This window comes from Quercus suber, unplaced genomic scaffold, assembly GCF_002906115.3.
Source record: "Quercus suber isolate HL8 unplaced genomic scaffold, Cork oak 2.0 scaffold_228, whole genome shotgun sequence".
Classification (NCBI taxonomy): Eukaryota; Viridiplantae; Streptophyta; class Magnoliopsida; order Fagales; family Fagaceae; genus Quercus; species Quercus suber.
Window position 1 is genome coordinate 1,022,233 of NW_027069686.1, and position 19,180 is coordinate 1,041,412.

General features: G+C 40.1%; 2 protein-coding genes across 2 annotated transcripts; both read right to left on the reverse strand.

Annotated features, from left to right (window-relative positions):
* Nucleotides 1-11,190: 11,190 nt before the first annotated feature.
* On the reverse strand, nucleotides 11,191-11,940 carry LOC112012333 (uncharacterized). Its single transcript, XM_024044726.1, has one exon. The coding sequence runs from the start codon at nucleotides 11,938-11,940 to the stop codon at nucleotides 11,191-11,193; it is 750 nt and encodes a 249-aa protein (XP_023900494.1).
* Nucleotides 11,941-16,600: 4,660 nt separating this feature from the next.
* On the reverse strand, nucleotides 16,601-17,413 carry LOC112012332 (uncharacterized). Its single transcript, XM_024044725.1, has one exon. It carries the CDS (start codon nucleotides 17,411-17,413, stop codon nucleotides 16,601-16,603), a length of 813 nt encoding a protein of 270 aa, XP_023900493.1.
* Nucleotides 17,414-19,180: the final 1,767 nt, after the last annotated feature.

Sequence of the window (19,180 nt, forward strand, 5' to 3'; positions counted from 1 at the left end):
GTAGTAAATCCCCATCTGAGACACCAATAGCAAGCCATCCCTTAGTGCTTAGAATTCTGCCATGACATTCGTGGTGTTGCCTAGGCAGTGATTGAATCCTTTCAGCCATGCCCCCCTTGTGGTATCGGACTAGCCCTCCTCAACTTGCTTTCTCGAGATTCCCTAGTGAAGCACCATTAGTGTTTAGCTTAAACCAACCCTCACAGGGTTTAATCCACTGGATTTGCATTGTTCTTATACTTTTGGCTTGAAGCAATTTTCCAGTACAGAAGGAGTAGTGTTTATAGTAGTGTTTTCAAAAGCTACCCTATTCCTATGCTTCCATAGTGCCTAAATAGTGAAGGTGAACACTGTTTTCCATGGGATGTCGTTAGAGAGGATATCTGCATTGCTTTGGCAGTTTGCTTTCAACCATTGAAGCACATCCAATTTGAATGAGTCTTCCATTGGAACAGGAATTCCAATCTTTCTCTAGATTTGCATGGCATAAGGGCATTCTCTAAGAAGGTGTAGGATTGACTTATTGCAGTTCCTATAGAGAGAGCAGATAGTTTCACATTCAATTCCACTACTAGCAATAACCTCTCTCACTGGGACACTGTTGTGATGGCAAAGCCATAGGAATGAGCATATTCTTGGCAAGGTATCCATCTTCCAAATCCATTCTCCTGGGAAGGGATTGCTCTGATTATCATCCAAGATTGCTAAAAGATATGCTGATGCCCAGTTGAACTCTCCATATTTTGAAAATTTCCAGCTTAATATGTCTTCCTTACTCCTAAACATCTGAATGAGAGTGGCTTTGATCCTATCCAAAATGTCTGTTGGAAACTCAAAGGAAATACCATCCCAATTCTATTCATTTCCTTGCATCATATCTGCCATGGTCATGTTATTCTCCATCTTGTTGAGAGGGCCCTCAATTAAATGAGTTTTCACACACAAACAAACCCTTCTCCTCCCACCTTTCTCTCTCTCGAACTCTCTACCCTTTCAACCTTAACCCAGTTCTCTTTCCACTGGTTCCAAATCAAACTCCATCCACCGATGCCACCATCATCCTCCTTCGCAATAGAGAATCTCATGGCCGACCTCCACGGCAGAGATTATCAGTCACCACTAGTCTATCCTCCCAGCTGCCACACAACCCCTCCATAGTCATCTACTTATCCTTCTCTCCCTCCTATCTTGGTTTTCTTGGTCTTAAGCCCAGCCACAACAAGACTTGAGTTGTTAGCACCACCACCGACTAAGTGGTTGCCAGCGATGCCACCATTGATGGGACATGGTTGACATCCTTTTTGCCCCCAAATTATTATTATTTTTTGATAAGTTCTCTGCCTTAATTTTAATTTTTAGTCTCTTTTTTCTGTTTGATTTTATTTTCTATGTGGCTGGAAGTTCCTTTAATTGGTTTAATCTTTTGATGGTTTGGGGTTTAGATTTGGAAAAATATATTTCGGGTATGGTTCTTGTGTAAATATTTGGGTTTTGGTGTGTTTGGCTCTGTGTTTGGAATTGGGTTATGGGAATTGGAGATCAAGGATGGTGGTGCTAGTAAGATCGGGATGGTGGCGCCCATGTAGGAAGATAGGATTGGAAACCGGTGGAGAGAGAAGTGGGTTGGGGTTGAAACGGTAGAGAGAGCGAGAGAAGGGTGGGAGGAGAAGGGTTTGTTTGGGTTTGGAAAATCATTTAATTGGTCATGTGCTTCTAACATGACCAAGGACAATTGCCAATTTTTTAGTGTGCCCCCTCATAGTGTTTGTAGGAATTTATACAACCTAAGTTGCATAAAATCCTTGCCCTAAAACTATAGCCTCTGATTTAGAGTGGAAAGTAAATGTATTAATCATAGACAAATAAAATGGATAACTCTTGGGAGCCATGACAAATTAGGCTCAAACTACAAAACACTGCAATGAAAGTAAGCATTGATCAGTGTTGGTTCAACGTTAGCATTTAAAGATGGACTGGGACTTAGCTACTACAGACTTCTTTTTCCTCCATCCTCATTCATTAATGTAAATAGAAAGGGACTTGAAAGTTGAAACCATCAAAACGGATTTGGATAAAAAGGGTACATTTTAAGCAGGTTAAGAACGGATTGGGTCCACCAATATTTTCACTTGAATTTCTTTTTTAAGAAAAAAAGTATTTGCCATTTGGAAAGTAATGTAGCAAATTATTTAAAGTAAAATATATTACTTTGAATTCACTACTCATATCAAGAATAAGCTTAGCTAAACAAAAAATTAATACTTGTTTAATAATTTTAAAATTATACAAATTCCACCATTACTAACCAAAAAAAAATAGCAGCAAAAATAATTAAAACAAACACGCAAGTTTCATTTCTACACAATATCAACATCCCAAAACATAAAATAAAATTACAATTTCCTTATTAGATAACTAATTTGACAAATGATAAAAATATATAAGAAATTTACAATCTTGAAAACTAATTTTATAATCTAGTATCAATTATGGTTGTCACTCTATATGTCAATTTGAGAATATACATTAAAGTTTTATTGTTTGCTTATTTATACATGGTCTCTTTTATGAATATCACGTTATTATTAAGCAACACACAATTTAGGAAATAACATAATTTATTTTGAAAAGTCGTTTATTTTGGACATGAATAGTTAAAAATAGAACTAAGCATCCATAATTAATGCTAATTCCATTGATATATTTTGGCTTCTCTATTTTCACACTTATAACTGTTTCTCATACATGTCTATAGTTTTAAATATATGTTTTTAACTCTAGTGTAACTAGATTATCTTGGCATATATTTTGTTATTTGATATTTAAAAATCTTTACTCATTACAAAATGCCTCAAGCATTCATTTTTTAATTTATTTGCATGCAATTATGTAAAGGTCTCAATTTATTCCTTAAAGCCATTGTATTTAAATGATGTTAAATATATATTTTTGAATGGCATTATCCAAAATATGTTAAAATTTTTATATTTTAATAAAAATTAATAATAATAATTGTAAGAACCCAATTTGAACTCCTGGCCCAAAAGGAGTATGGACTTAAGCCCAAATAGCCCAAAGTAATAAATTTGTAGAGAGCGGGTTGAAGAACTAGGCTTTAGTGAATTAGGCAACGAGCTAATAGATTTTAGTGATGAAGAAAAAATGATAATAGACATTTACTAAAGAAAACACGTCCTCGGCCAAATTCGAGGAGATTGATTCTAGTATATTGCTTTCGAGATTTGATTACAAGTTTGGTTCTAGACTACTATAGTGTTTCTCTCTTGATTTTTCGATCCCCTTCCTTCAGGGGTCTCTCACATTATATATCTCCTACTTGGTGATCTTAGCCCTCCATTTGTCAACCGTCCAAGTCACTACTTGAGTACTCGTCCCATCAGACACCATTTTTGGCTCTTTGTGAGTTGTAGTGGCCAAGGAAACAATGTCCAGGGGTCTTCTCCACATAAATGCGGTCAGAAAAGTAGCTGCAATGCATTTAATGCGGAGGTAGCGACTTTTCCTTAAATATTTTTGGGTTTTCTTCCTTCTCGTGTGTTTATGAGACATGCTTTTAACATTGGTGCCTCTATTAAGGTCATTTTCGTCGCTGGAATACGTATCGGAGCAATGTTTGTCATGGTCGATGAGGTCTTCCTCCTCGGACTGCCTTCTACTCCTTTCTTACTCATGAGGCACTGAACTAAAACCCCTTAACAATTTGTCTCCCCTCGGACATGCCAACGTCCTCGGATAAGGCTCAAGGCCCAATATACCATTTTGGGCGTTGTCCTTACAATAGGCTCTCAAAATTCCAGTTTTTCCCTCTCATTCGAGGAGAACAAGTGGGGTTTTGATCTTTAAGAGATAAGACCATTTATTTCTCTGGCTTACATGTGTGGGAGTGCCATTTTTCATGCTTTATAGTCACTTCTGATGCTTCGGGGTCCGCGAATCTTCATTTATTGCTCCAAGCGGCACCTTGTTTCCCCCATCCAATGGTGAGGCGCACATCCTACAGTGGATATTTCTTTTAGAATTCTGAGCGGGATTATTCCCGCTCCTTTTCTCCCTCTATATAAAGCCTTGAGGGAACTCATTTTCCTCTTTACTTCACAAATTTTCAAATACTCCAGAGAATCCTAGCGCTCCAACTCACAAAATACTCTCAATTCCTAAGCCTTCATAGCTCTTTCCTTAAGAAATTTTCTAAGGACCATTTCTATAGGATCAGGATTAGCATACTTACTTTTGTAAGTTTCTGTCTCTCTAAACTCTCTCTCCCTTCTCGGCCAATCTCTTCGGCCCTTTTAGTTGTTATTTCTTCACTTGCAAATTCCAGTCGCTTTTTCTAGAGTTGTCCAAATGGGTAGATTTGCGAGCCTAGTAGACTCCCCTGCCAAAATGGAAGCTTTTAAAGATAGGTACCACATATTCTAGGAAGTTGGCCTACGGTATTGTTCCATAGAACAAATCGTGTCAAACAGAGAGGAAGGGGAGGTAATTATCCCCATCATAGCTTTCATAGAGGGAGGGATGACTCTTCCTATGGGTAGGATAACACGGGATTACCTCCTTAACCATAGGTTATGCCCACATCAATGTGCACTTAACATGTTCAAGATCCTGGGCTGTGTTGATGCTCTTAACGAGCATCTCAGATTAGGACTTACCTAGCACGATGTGGTCCACCTATACGAATGCCACTCACAAGTCGACGGAGGGTATTACCCCAAGTCCAGGTTGCCCATCGTCAGGCTTATCTCATGCCTCCCCAAATCTAACAAGGGAATGAAGGACAATTACCTCATTCCTTTAGGGGCGTGGCATGAAGGTCTCCATTGCCCGGTCCGAGAGGGAGTGCCAGGTGGGATACCTTAGAGTTAGGTTTCCTAGCATGAGACTTAGATTCTGTAGCCCCAACCATATCATTATCTCTCTATAATTCTACTATCTTTTGATGAAAGAATTTGATTTTCTAACAATGTTTTGCTTCTCGGCTATGTTTGCTGATAAGAATCAAGTTGCTCCTCGGCTCAGCCTTACCAGCGTTGCGGCTTTCAACTACCTGCTCAGGTCAGAAATTTTTGTGAGCGAGGGCTAACAATTGTGGGCTATCCACTTGATCCTAGATTTTGATCCTATTTCGAAGATTTGTCAAGAGGTCGGCCACGCTATCAGAGTTGGTGATCCTTGGATAAATCGTATTGACGTGTTAAGGCCAAATTTCCTGGCCCGAGAGGACTTTCCCCTAGTCATACTACCAGCTCATCAAATCCTTCATCCGCTCGTAATACCATTACAACAAGTCCCTCTCAGAGCAACAGCTGCAGCAGAAGAGGAAATTGCCTCCTCACGCTTATCTTTGGAAGAAGAGATAGACCAATTTTGTTTTGAAGGGGATGAGGGAGTACCAGAGAAGCCTATGGAGCTCTTGGATTCCGAAATTGAGTTTGACAAACTTTCCTCTGCTCGCCCACTAAAGTTAGTTGTCACCCGGATTGATTCAAGCTCAGAGGAAGAGGAAGGAATGGATTTGAAGAAAAGACCTAGCCTGAGAGGTTTGATAGCCAACAGGAATAAAACGGTAACCCTGAAAGACGTACCCCAGACCCTGACTCTTGCCAATCTTCCCCTTTCTCCTCCTCCTCCTCCTCCTCCTTCTACTAACCTTGGATTGCCAGCTAATCCCAATTTAAAGAAAAAGAGACCAAGTCAGGACTTAGAGGAAGGTGAGGTGGCCCCTCAGAAGGGTTCCAAACAATAGAAGACAACCAAGGACCCTAAGGACAAGAGGGCTTCCTCGATGGATAGTAGGGACAAGGCTGAGGTACGTCGGTAGCAACGCACCTGGGCTTCTCGGATCGAGCTAGAGGGGGCTCCCATCCCTTGGGATGCTTCCATCTAGGAATCCCAGTGAGGGCATGCCAATCACCTTGCTTAAGCCTTAGAGTAACTCTTTCTCCTTCCCAAGGATATGGAGGCTCTTCGGTGCACAAGGAAGCCTGATCTGTTCATGTCGGTGAAAAGAGATCTCGCCTGGTAAACTATCTTTCCCCCTTCAAATGCTAAGAGTCTCTTCCCTTCGTCATCATCATCGCCATTTTCATTTTCATTTTCATTTTCCTCATTTTCATTTTTTTTGATTCATTTATCATTTTTATGTAGGTCACTCAGCAAGTTTATGTTGTTAAGGAATGGGTTCGAAATGCCCAAAATAAAGTTGAAGCTGAGAGCCATTCTTGACGCGAGGTGGAGAAGGCCCTCGGAGCCCTGAAGGAGGAGCACATGGCGTTGGGTAATAAGTTGAAAAAGGTGGAAAATGATCACAAGAGTGCCCTGGCCAGTCTGAAGCGTGCTGAAGCCTAAGCCGAGGATCAGCGTAAGCAGCTCTACACCACAAAGATAAACTTGGTCATCCAGAAACAGTTAGTTCTTGACCTTAGGGCCAAGTTGCAGATGGTCAATGATGCAGCAAAAGAGGTAGCTTGGGTGGCCAAAGAAGCTACTGAGGTTGCAGTGATCACGTCCTACGAGCGTGGGGTGGAGGAAACGGAAAAAAGGCTGGCCGAAGAGGTAGTCGAAGTGTGCAGGGACTATTGCACTGAGTCCTGGATGGAGGCGCTTAACAGTGTGGGGGTCCTTGCTGACTCCGAGCTGAGGAAGGCTGAGAGTGTATTCTTTCCTGAACACATCCGAGAAGTTCTAGCTGACCTCCCTCTGACTACTTTTTTATCCCTCCTTCCTTCTGAGCCGGTCTCCAACACCCAATACCTTGCTGTGGATGTTGAAATCCCCTTAGGAGTAGTTGGGAAGGGTAAGGAGGTCCTACCCTCGACCAAAGATATTCCCTCCGAGGATACCCTTTCCATCAAGGATATGGTCTCCCAAGCCAAGATAGTTGAGTCAAAGTTTGATATTGGGGATGCCAAGCTCAAGGACATTGATCCCAAGAAAGGCTCTCAATCCGCACAAAAGTAGTTGTAGGATCTTTCTTTTTCATTGTGTTCGCATTGTTACTTTTTTGTTGTGGTTTCTGCCACCGTATGTAATGTAACTACTTTTGACTAATGAATGGGCTTTTCTCTCATCTCTTGTGTCTTTGCTTTTCATACTTTCGAGCTTATTATTATTATGAATAAATTTGACCTGTTGCCACTTTAGTTTTAACAAACACTAACAACAATACCTTGCCACTAGTGTAAGTAATTTGACTAAGTATCAATAATTAATTATTTACTCTACATTTACACTGTGAGTTGCTTTTTCTGTAATGAGGGTCGAACCAAATAAAGACAAGTAATAAACTTATACTTGGATGAATAATTATGGATTTTAGCTTACCTTGGACTACCAATCCGAGGAGTTGGCTGTAACCTTTAGATCTGTGTTGACATTTAATGAGAATCAAACAGATAACACAGTGTTAATTTTATCAAAGTATGTGATTCGAAGACTTCAGGCATGATTGAGTTTTAGTTTAAACACTTATAAAAGTTGTCATTGTGTTAACCTCCCCACATCATCTGGTCCGAGGACTTCAGGCATGATTGAGTTTCAGTTTAAACATTTATAAAAGTTGTCATTATGTTAATCTCCCCACATCATTTGGTCTGAGGACTTCAGACATGATTGAGTTTCAGTTTAAACACTTATAAATTTGTCATGTGTTAACCTCCCTACATCATCTGGTTCGAGGATTTCAGGCATAATTGAGTTTCAATTTAAACACTTATAAAAGTTGTCATTGCATGTCAATTTTCCCATTGCATCTGGTCCAAGGACTTTAGGCATAACTATGGTTCTGTTTAAACATTTATAAAGATTGAACAATGAGAAATATAATGCCTTTAATAAATGAACATATTGACATAAGAGACTTTCATTAATAATAATACTTTTTCAGGTTGTTTACATTCCACGGGCGTGGCATTACATGTTCATCTAAATCTTCTAGAAAATATGCTCTTATACCAGCCACCGAGGTGATGTGATATGGTCCTTCCCAATTGGGTTTTAACTTTCCCCACGTTGGGTTTTTTGTAGTACCCAGAACCTTTCTCAACACCAGATCACTAGGTGCTAATGGTCTTAGCTTCACGTTGGCATCACAACCCTGCTTGAGTTTGTATTGGTAGTATGCCAATTGAACCATTGCATTTTCCCTTTTCTCTTTAATCAAGTCTAAGCTCTTCTCTAGTAGCCTATTGTTACCGCTCGGATTGAATAAGTTGGTCCTTAATGTTAGGAAGCCAATCTCCAGAGGGATAACAGTCTCAGCTCCATAAGTCATCGAGAAGGGGGTTTTTTCGATGGATCTACGAGGCGTGGTTCGGTATGTCCAGAGGACGTGCAGCAGCTCTTTCACCCATTTTTCCTTCGCATCATCCAACCTCTTCTTGAGTCCATTCACTATAACCTTGTTAACAGCCTTGGCTTGTCCATTCCCTTGGGGATAAGTTGGGGTAGAATACCTATTCGTAGTTCCTAACTCACAAAAATATCTCTTGAAAAATTTGCTATCAAATTGAAGGCCGTTGTTCGAGATGAGAGCATAAGGGAGGCCGAACTGGGTAACAATGGTTTTCCAAACAGACTTCTTGGCATCCACGTCCTTGACATTTGCCAGGGGCTCGGCCTCCACCTACTTGGTGAAGTAGTCTGGGCCGATTAGCAGATATCTTTGTTTTTTTGCTGCTTTGGGGAAAGAGCCTATAATGTCTAAGCCCCATTGCGCGAATGGCCAAGGGCTGGATAGGGGGTTAAGGACTCCTCCTAGTTGGTGTATGTTTGGCACGAGCCTTTGACATTGGTCGCACTTCTTTACATATTTCTGTGCTTCCTTTTGCATGTTCGGCCACCAATAGCCTTGAATGATGGCTCTGTGTGCCAAAGATCTACATCTAGTGTGGCTTTCACAAATTCCTTCGTGTAATTCTTCGAGGAGTAATTTTGTTGTCTCGGGGTGTATACATAGTAGGTATGGCCCGAAAAAGGACCGTTTGTACAATTTCTGATCCTCGGACAGCCAGAACCGAGGAGCTTTTCTTCGTACTTTATTAGCCTTAGACTTTTCTTCGGGCATGATATCCTCTTTTAAGAACAATACAATGGGGTCTATCTAGCTAGGCCCTATTCTGACTTGGTGGACATGAACCGCTTCTTTGTACATCTCTGCAGACTTGCATAAGTCTTCTACAAGGATGACAAGGGGTAGGCTTTGTGTCGAGGAGGTTGCAAGTGTGGCTAGGGAATCAGCATGGGTATTTCCATTCCTGGGAATATGTAACAGATTGAAGGATTTGAAGCCTGACTGCAGGTGTCTAACCTGGCTTAAGTACCCTTCCATTCTCTCATCCCTTACTTTAAGCTCCCCTTTCACTTGGCCAATGACCAATTTGGAGTTTGAGAATATCTTTATTACTTTTCCACCGATTCTTCGAACCATGGCCATTCCCATCAGCAGTACCTTATACTTCGCTTCATTATTGGTGGCCGAGAATCCCAATCTTAACAATTTCTTAATGGTGATCCTTTTAGGGGATACTAGTACTAATCCCACTTTGGAACCTTTCTGATTTGCTGCGCCATCAACGTACACTTCCCAGGATAGGGGGCCCTATTGGAGATCATACCAACCGATTTTTCATCCACGAATTGTGTTTCTGTTTCTTCTTCTAACAGGGATTTAGCAAACTCGACTACCAGATCTGTGAGGACTTGTCCTTTGATAGAGGTGCGAGGCATGTATTTATGTTGAAAGCCCCTAGGATCGTGGCCTATTTAGCAATTTTCTTCGTGTAATCAGCGCTTCGGAGTAGAGCTCTGAGTGGGAGCTGAGTTAGGACAATAACTGTGTGTGCTTGAAAGTAATGGGGGAGTTTGCGTGTGGCATGTACCACTATCAGAATAGCTTTTTCCAACGGTAGATAATGAATTTCAGCTTCATGTAGTGACTTGCTCACAGAATAAATTGGCCTTTGTGTGCTGCCATCAACTTGTATCAGGACCAAGCTTATAGCATGAAAGGCCACAGCAATATAAGCGAATAGGACTTCGTCAACCTCTGGGCTAGACATGATAGAAGGCGGTGAGAGATAATCTTTAAGCTGCTGGAAGGCTAAGGCACACTCCTTGGTCCACTCAAACCCCTTCCACTTATTCATTTGTAAGAAATAGGGTCGGCACCTATTCGCTGACCGAGAGATAAATCGGTTTAGGGCAGCAATCATTTCGGTCAGTTTCTAGACTTCCTTGGGATTTCGAGGTGGTTGTAAACTGTTGATTGCTTTAATTTAGTCGGGGTTAACTTTAATTCCCCTATGGGTTACCATGTAGCCCAAGAATTTGCCTGATCCCACACCAAAGGAACACTTTGAAGCGTTGAGGCGCAACTTGTGTTTCCTTAGAACTTCAAAAATGCTCCCGAGGTCTCTCAAGTGCTCAGACACTACCTTACTTTTTACCACCATGTTGTCTATATAGATCTCAATGCTCTTGCCCAACTGCGGTTCAAACATCCTAGTCATCATCCTTTGATAAGTGGCCTCCGCATTCTTCAAACCGAATGGCATCACTTTGCAGTGTTAGTTTTCGGTAGGAGTGATGAAAGCAGTCTTTTCCTGATCTTCTAGGGTAAACGGTATTTAGTGGTATCCTTGAAAGGCGTCTAGGAAGCTTATTCAAGGATGGCCTACAGTTGCATCCACCAGCTGGTTTATCTTGGGCATAGGGAAGGGATCCTTTAGGAAAGCCTTGTTCAGATCTGTGAAGTCCACATACACTCGCCACTTCCCGCTCTTCTTCTTTACCATCACAGTATTAGCTAACCATTCAGGGTAGAATACCCCTTTGATAGCCCCTGCCTGCTTGAGCTTCTTCACCTCATCTCTGACAGCTTCAGAGTGGTCCCTGGACGAGCGCTGATGAGGTTGCTTCTTAGGAGTGACAGTGGGATTAATGTTTAAATGCTGACAGATGAAGCTTGGGTCCACCCTTAGGGCCTCGTAAGGATTCTAGGCGAACACGTCAACGTTTCTTCTAAGAAACTCCAATAGCTCTTCCTTCTCTGGAGTGGGCAGTTGAGCCCGATCTGAAAGAACTTCTCCGGGTTATTACAACCTTTACCAAATCCTCGCATTTTGCCTCCTCAGCTGGCCCATTGATAGGCAACGTCGGAGCTCTTAATTGCTATAAGCCTTCTTTGGTACGGGCCAAGGACTCGGCCTCGGGCCGATGCCGGATGGCGGCCGCCAGGCATTGTCTAGCCATGGATTGACTCCCAAAAATCTCCTCAATCTGATCCTTTGATGGGTATTTCACATTCTGGTGCAAGGTAGAGGAGACAGCCCTTAGAGCATGAAGCCAGGGCCTGCCCACAATGGCGGTGTAGGGGGAATATGTGTCCACCACGATGAAGTCCACTTCCACTACTCCTGAGCTAGTCTGTATGGGTAGCTTGATATAACCCCTCGGAATGACAACCTTCCCGTCAAAACTTACTAGAGGAGAACTATAGGTCATTAGGTCCTCGGGTCTCAGGTTCAACCCCATGTACAAATCGGGGTATATGATCTTAGTGCCACTGCCCTGATCCATCATTACCTTCTTCACATCATAGCCCTCAATCCTGAGCGTGACCACTAGAGCATCATTGTGGGGCTGTATGGTTCCAACCTTATCTTCCTCGACAAAGCTCAACCCTGGTCGGGCGTTTACTTTAGCCCTATTTGGCTTAGAATTTAAGTCCTCGGTGGGTAGCCGAGCAACAATCATTATCCTGGAGGGGCAGGACTCAATCCTCCCTAGAGTGGCAAAGATAACATTTATAGTGCCCAAAGGAGGTCTCGTAGGAGCATCTCTCCATGGTTCTTGGCTAGTCTGGTTCCCTTGGCCATTGGAATGGTGTAAGAGGTTCTTCAATTTCCCTTCTCGGACCATCTGGTCCAAGTGGTCTATAAGTTTCTATAGTCTTCGGTGGTTTGTCTGGGCTCTTGGTGGTACTAGCAGTAAAGGTTTTAGTTACGCCTTGTGGGATTTCCTGCCATCTTATTTGGCCATTTGAAGAATGGCTTGTGCTTAATCTTCTCTAGAACTTGTTGTATCGGTTCTCGAAACACAGCATTGACTGCCGGAGTATTAGTAGATACTGACTGCCAAGCAAAATCTCTTCGTGGTCGGTTGTTACTGTATCGGTCTGACCTGAAATCCCTTCTTTCTTGGGGGACAACTTTCTCCTTTCCTTTCCCTTGTAGCTGGTCTTCCTTGACCCTTTTATACTTGTCAATTCGATCCATGAGCTAGCGTATACTAGTATTAGGTTTCCCAGTCAATGATTTCCTTAGGCCATGTTTGGTAGGCAGTTCGAGCTTGAAAGTGCTGATGGCGACATCATCAAAGTCGCCATCTATCTCATTGAACATCTCCCAATATCTGTCTGAATGTGTTTTCAGAGTTTCTCCTTCCTTCATGGACAGAGACAGTAGGGAGGCTAGAGGCCAAGGGACCCTGCTGCATGTTATAAAGCGGGCCCCAAACGCTTGGGTGAGCTCCTTGAAGGAATCAGTGGAATCTGCCCTTAAGCTGTCAAACCACCTTATCGCCATAGGTCCCAAGCTGGAAGGGAAAACTTTACACATCAGGGCCTCGTTTTTGGCGTGCACTGTCATCCTTTGGTTGAAGTGGCTCACATGCTCCATAGGGCCTGCTCAACCATTATAGATGGTGAATGTTGGCCGATGGAAACACCGAGGAAGCGTCGCTACTTCAATCTTGCACATGAAGGGCGATTTGGAAATCTGGTTCAACACCCTGCTCATAGCGTCATTTCCTAGACCTTTGTGAGGTGGACTCCTACACCTACATTTATGGTAGCACTCTTCCTAGTAGGAGAAAGACTCGCTAGGTGGGGTCCTCGACCTTCGCCTATAACTGGCATTCTTTCTATCATCAAAGGAAACGTCGAAGCTAGAGGGGGTTTGTTTTCGCTATGCATGGCACAACTTTCTCTTTAGTTGGTTAACTTCCAGTTGTAGGGCTCTGGTACCTTCCTCATAGGAGAGATGGCTCTTACCCCGTGAGTGACTCTTATGAGATTGGACAGTGTGCACGCTTCCCTCCCGGTCCCTTCTACGTTCGAGGTTGACAAAAGGATTTTCACGTTGGGACCCTATGGATTCTGCCTGTTGTGGACCTAAACCTACCATCGTTAGCCATTGCACTCACTATTACACAAGTTCTTCCTATAGATGGCACCAATTGTAAGGACCTAATTTGAACTCCTGGCCCAAAAGGAGTATGGACTTAAGCCTAAATAGCCCAAAACAATAAATTTGTAGAGAGCATGTTAAAGAACTGGGCTTTAGTGAATTAGGCAATGAGCTAATAGATTTTAGTGATGAATAAAAAAGGATAATAGATGTTTACTAAAGAAAACACGTCCTTGGCCAAATCCGAGGAGACTGATTCTAGTATATTGCTTCCGAGATTTGATTACAAGTTTGGTTCTAGACTACTATAGTGTTTCTTTCTTGATTTTTCGATCCTCTTTCCTTCAGGGGTCTCTCACATTATATATATCATTCCTGGTGATCTTAGCCCTCCATTTGTCAACCGTCCAAGCCACTACTCGAGTACCCGTCCCATCAGACACCCCTTTTGGCTCTTTATGAGTTGTGGTGGCCAAGGAAACATTGTTTAAGGGTCTTCTCCACATAAATGCGGTCAGAAAAGTAGTTGCAGTGTATTTAATGCAAAGGTAGCATCTTTTCCTTAGATATTTTTGGGTTTCCTTCCTTCTCATGTGTTTATGAGACATGCTTCCGACATTGGTGCCTCTATTGAGGTCATTTTCATCGCTGGAATATGTATCGAAGCAATGTTTGTCATGGCCAAGGAGGTATTCCTCCTCGGACTGCCTTTTACTCCTTTCTCACTCATGAGGTACTGAGTTGGAATCTCTCAACTATTTGTCTCCCCTCGGACATGCCAACGTCCTCGGATAAGGCCCAATGCCAAATATACAATTTTGGGCCTTGTCCCTACAATAATAATAATAATAATAATAATGTCCAATATATATTGCTAATTGAATTTGACTTGTGTACTATAAAGCTCACAAGTCACAACAAACAATTAAACCAATAATATCTTAATTATATATATATATATATTTTTACCAAAAACAGTTTTCAAAAATTGGTCGGATTCGGGTTGAGTCAGTAAATTTTAACCCGTTTTGTCATGTCTAATTCTCCCATACCATATACAAAGAACAACTCATTTATTAGAGAGGGAATGAGAGGAATGGCTATTCATTCCTAAATTGATTTGGCTTTTTTTTTTTTTTTCTCCTGAATTCCTAAATTTATGGCTATTCATTCCTAAATTGATTTGGCTTTTTTTTTTTTTTCTCCTGAATTCCTAAATTGATTAATTAACTAAATATAGTATAGACTCGGCCTTATAAAATAGATAAGATTGAACTGAAATCACATTACCTCCGGATCAAAATCTTATCTTTATTGTACTTTTTCTATGATCATGTCATAAGCATTTGAAAATCAAGATTTAATATCACATTTTCCCTTCTTTTTTTTTTTTCTTTTTTTTTTTTTTCTTTTTTTGGTGTTGACACCATGATTTACACATTTTAATAGAAAAATTGAAGGTAAGTATTGGTATCTTCGGTAAATTTATGAATTGAAATTTAATTTTTGGTAATATATGAGGAGCATGTAAAACATTATGTAAGAGAGGACCATTACCAATGCGGATTTGTTCTGAGCCTTGATATTATTCTGCTCGCACATTCAAATTTGCTAAATCAGAAGTCTGTTGATGAGTGACACCAAAGTCAAGATACAAAATGATATATGTAATATGTGGGAACGTGGGTAGATGCAAGAAGAGCTTGCATGTTGCAGGCGAATTCACTTCGGTAGGAGTTATCAAAATGGTGGTAGCAGTTGAGAACTAGCTATGTGACCTCACCGATGATCTATTGCATACCAGGCCATTGGTGGATGAAGGATTTCCACGACCACGCCCTTTCCCTCAATTGTTCTTCTGATTTGGTGATAGAAACCTCAGCCAGCTTGAAATGAATTTGTGTGGTGGTCATCGCGTCCATCACTTGTAGTAGTATAAGTTTTATTGGCACCAACAAGGGAGAAATATCAACAACATGTTGATTTTGTTCAAAGGCGGGATTCATGAGCGTATAGATTCCCATGTAAGTCATGAAGTGAGAAAGGATCAATACAAGTGATGATGATGATTGAATTGACAAAGGAGTCGTTTTCTGAACAAAGGTCTACTAATTAATAAAATTCGTTGGGTTGTTGATCGATTGTTGTAAGAGTGTCAGCCAAAACTTGTGAAATTGTGAAATAATCTGAGATGGAGGAGTTGCCCTTGTTTTTTAAGGTAGAAAGTTGGCAGTGAATTTGCATGTTTCAAACTTTAAACAGTGAAGGACAGCCATACATCAAGAGAGGTTTCACATTTCACCACATGTGCAAGAATTGTTTCAGAAAGAGAGAAGATGATGGCGCTAAGAATTATTTGATATTGTAAATGTTAGTTTTTGATTAAACTCTGGATTTAGAATGACTTGAGCTTCACAACTTGCCTGAACGGTGATGACTAGTTGACCTATCAAGAAATCCATACAAGTGATGTCCTTTCGAGTAGGGAACCCTTTGTGCTTTCCATAAATTTGTTGAATTTGAATTTGTTGAACATTGAATAAAGTCATTATCCTAAATAGTTACATAACATTCTTTGTCTAAATTGATCATTCTCTTAAAATTTTGTCATCTATAACTGACGAAAAGTGGCCACGGTCACACTTGATTATATTATAAAAGATTCATTTTTGTTAAAATTTAATAAAAATTTAAAATAAAAATAAGATTAAAAACACACACACACAAAACTTGTTTGGCTAATTAACAAGCGAAAAAAGAGAAAAATTAAAGGAATGTGATTTGAATCTTATGATTGAATCTTTTTTATTACGAAGATGTTATAGTTAATTAATCTTGCTTGAAGCATTACAATTTTTTTATTAAAAAAAAATTATAAAAGATTAGAAATATATTGGTTGCGGCGGGGTGGTGGATATGTCCTTTAGATTGTCAGCGAGTCTTGAGATCTTGATTTTTAGTCTAATGATCGAGAGTTGCCAGTCATCGGAGAGGTATTGAGACTCAAATGCTTGAATTGGCTCTTAGATGGTGCATGCTTGTCCCTGGTGCAAAAATGTTCTCACAGAGAGAGAGAGGTTTGTGTATTTTGTATAGCCTATAGCAATCACATTGGTTTCCCTAATATATAAGACCAATTTTGGAAGAAAAAGCTAAAAAGACACCCCACATTGGCTTACCTTCCCATACGGACGGAACCAGGATTTGAACTTGAGGGGGGCAAAGCTTAAAACAAAATTTTTTTTTTTTATGAAAATAAAAACTAACACCTATTTCATATTTAACAAAATACTACATATAAAATAAGTGTTTCTTAAACATTTGATATTATAAAAATATCGACAAAATATAACATACAAAATAAGTATTTTTTAAACATTTCAACACATTTATCAAAATGGAACTCGACGCTCTTTTAAGTCTCGAAAGTCATCTATGATTGATTCTGTACCAAATTTTGCAGCAATCTCCTTCTCAATGTACAAAATCATAGAGTCCATTAGAAAATCATCTTCCATCTTGTTACGAAGCCTATTCTTGATAATATTCATGGCTGAAAATGCTCGCTCTGTAGTTGCAGTAGAAACTGGAAGAGTAAGCACAAGTGTAATCAATCTATAAATATATGGGTAAAATAATGATTTTTCGGTTTTTACCAACCATTGGCACAACTCAGAAATACTTGATAGCTTCTTGAAGTCCGGATGCTGAACTACATTGTGCTCATAATGATCAACTTCTGCCTTTAAAAGTGTCATTTCTTGATTTGTGAAGTTTTTCGGATAAAACTTGTTTACTAACAACAAAATGTCTATACTTCTAAAGGACTCACTTGCCTCTTTAGGATCAAGAGCTGAACTAAGATTAAGCAATTCCACCGCATGCATACTAAATCGATGATTTAATTCTTGTAATGTAGAATCTATTGCGGCATAAAAAATATCTACCCGATAATGATGCTCAATTGTGAAGTTATCTTGTTGAAAACGAGCTAGACCTCCTCTCTCAACATAACGAGCATTCATATCTGGGACATCTATGTCACGTGCCTCACAAAATGATTTCACAGTGGTAAGTAAATTATCCCACTCTTCATCTCTGAATTTTTGAATAAGTGCTTTAGTGGATGAAACAAAATTCATCGCATTTAAAATGTCTTGAGACTGACACTGCAAAGCTTGACAAAGTGCATCAGTGATCTTCATAATTTCTTTCATGAGATGCAAAATGAACACAAATTCAAAAGAAATCATAGCATGATAACATGAGTATGCTGCTTCTCGTTGGGAAGCATATTTATTTTTATTTTGTTATTTTTTTTTTATGAGAGTTTGTCGGTGATTTTTATGAGCTAATAACTCATTATTTTTTTTGTCCAATTAAAGAAAATCTTAATTTGTAATTGATAACTCATAATTTTGTCTCTTTTTTTTTTTTTTTTTTTAATGAGAGTTTGTCGATGATTTTTTCCAGATTTTCATTTTTTTTTTAATTGGGAGGAAGGGCTATTCGGACGAAAATTTATTATAGTATCTTTTTTTTTTTGGGGGGGGGGGGGGGTACTAACTTTTTTGGNCATGAGTATGCTGCTTCTCGTTGGGAAGTAGTATTTCCTTCCTTGATGATGTTAAGTAAAATTTCACATGTTGGACTAAATATATTTACCAAGCTAGAAATCGATCTTAAGTGAGAACCCCAACGAGTATCTCCAGCCCGTTGTAATGTGCTAATCTGGAAAGCAACATTGGGAGGCAGTTAAGTGGATTCTGAGATATCTGAAGGGTTCATCAGATACATGTCTTTGCTTCACAGGTGTAAGTTTGAAGCTGCAATGTTATGTAGATGCTGATTTTGTTGGTGATGTTGATAGTAGAAAGAGTACTACTGGGTTTGTATTTACTCTGGGTGGTACAGCTATATCATGGGCTTCAAATTTACAAAAGATTGTTACTTTGTCTACTACAGAAGCTGAGTATGTTGCAGCAACTGAAACTGGAAAAGAGATGATTTGGCTACATGGTTTCATAGATGAATTGGGTAAGAAGCAGGAGATGGACATTCTACACAGTGACAGTCAGAGTGCAATCTTTCTTGCCAAAAATTCGGCTTTTCATTCAAAGTCGAAACATATACAGACAAAATACCACTTTATCTGGTACATTGTTGAAGATAAGTTGGTAACACTTAAGAAGATATGTGGATCTAAGAACCCAGCAGACATGTTGACTAAGGGTGTCACTATTGAGAAGTTGAAGCTGTGTGCAGTTTCAATTGGTCTTTTTTCTTGAGGACAGGAGGATGAGTTGCAGGGATGAGGGATTGCTTTTGGAGGATAGCGGCTGATGTTGATGATTGAACTAGTGTCCAAGTGGGAGATTTGTTGGGCTTTGTGGAGCCTAGTTTATTTTTGGCCCGTTTTGTAGCCCATTCTAACCCTGTAAACAGGATATAAAAGATGCTTTTATAATTAGGGTTTGTGACTACTATTGTTGTGTTTTTAGAGAGAGAAAGAAAAAAAACACTGTAGCCACATTTTGTATTTCTTTCTTGATAATAGTGAAATCCCTGCAACTCCGTGGACGTAGGCAAATTGCCGAACCACGTAAATATTGTCTTGTGCATGTGATTGTTTTCTTTGACTTGTGTTTTCTCTATTTTTTGTTTCTCACAGGTTGAAATTTTGATTAAATTCCACAACAATATAGAGATAGACAGTGCCTCACAATTAATGAGCGTCTATCTTCTTAAATTAAACGCAATATTGATGAATTCAGTCTGTATTTTAAGGAATAAAATTGATTCTTCTTCCTTAAACTTCTTGAGAATATTAATCATCACTCTCTCTCTCTCTCTCTCTCTCTCTCTCTCTCTCTCTCTCTCTCTCTCTCTCTCTCTCTCTCTCTCTCTCTCTCTCTCTCTCTCTCTCTCTCTCTCTCTCTCTCTCTCTCTCGGTGGGGGAGACCAACCCATTT

What these genes read in the sequence shown, in the direction of transcription:
- LOC112012333 (XM_024044726.1), bottom strand. Translation starts at nt 11,940, where the DNA reads ATGGTCCGAGAAGGGAAATTGAAGAACCTCTTACACCATTCCAATGGC.
- LOC112012332 (XM_024044725.1), bottom strand. Translation starts at nt 17,413, where the DNA reads ATGAAGATCACTGATGCACTTTGTCAAGCTTTGCAGTGTCAGTCTCAA.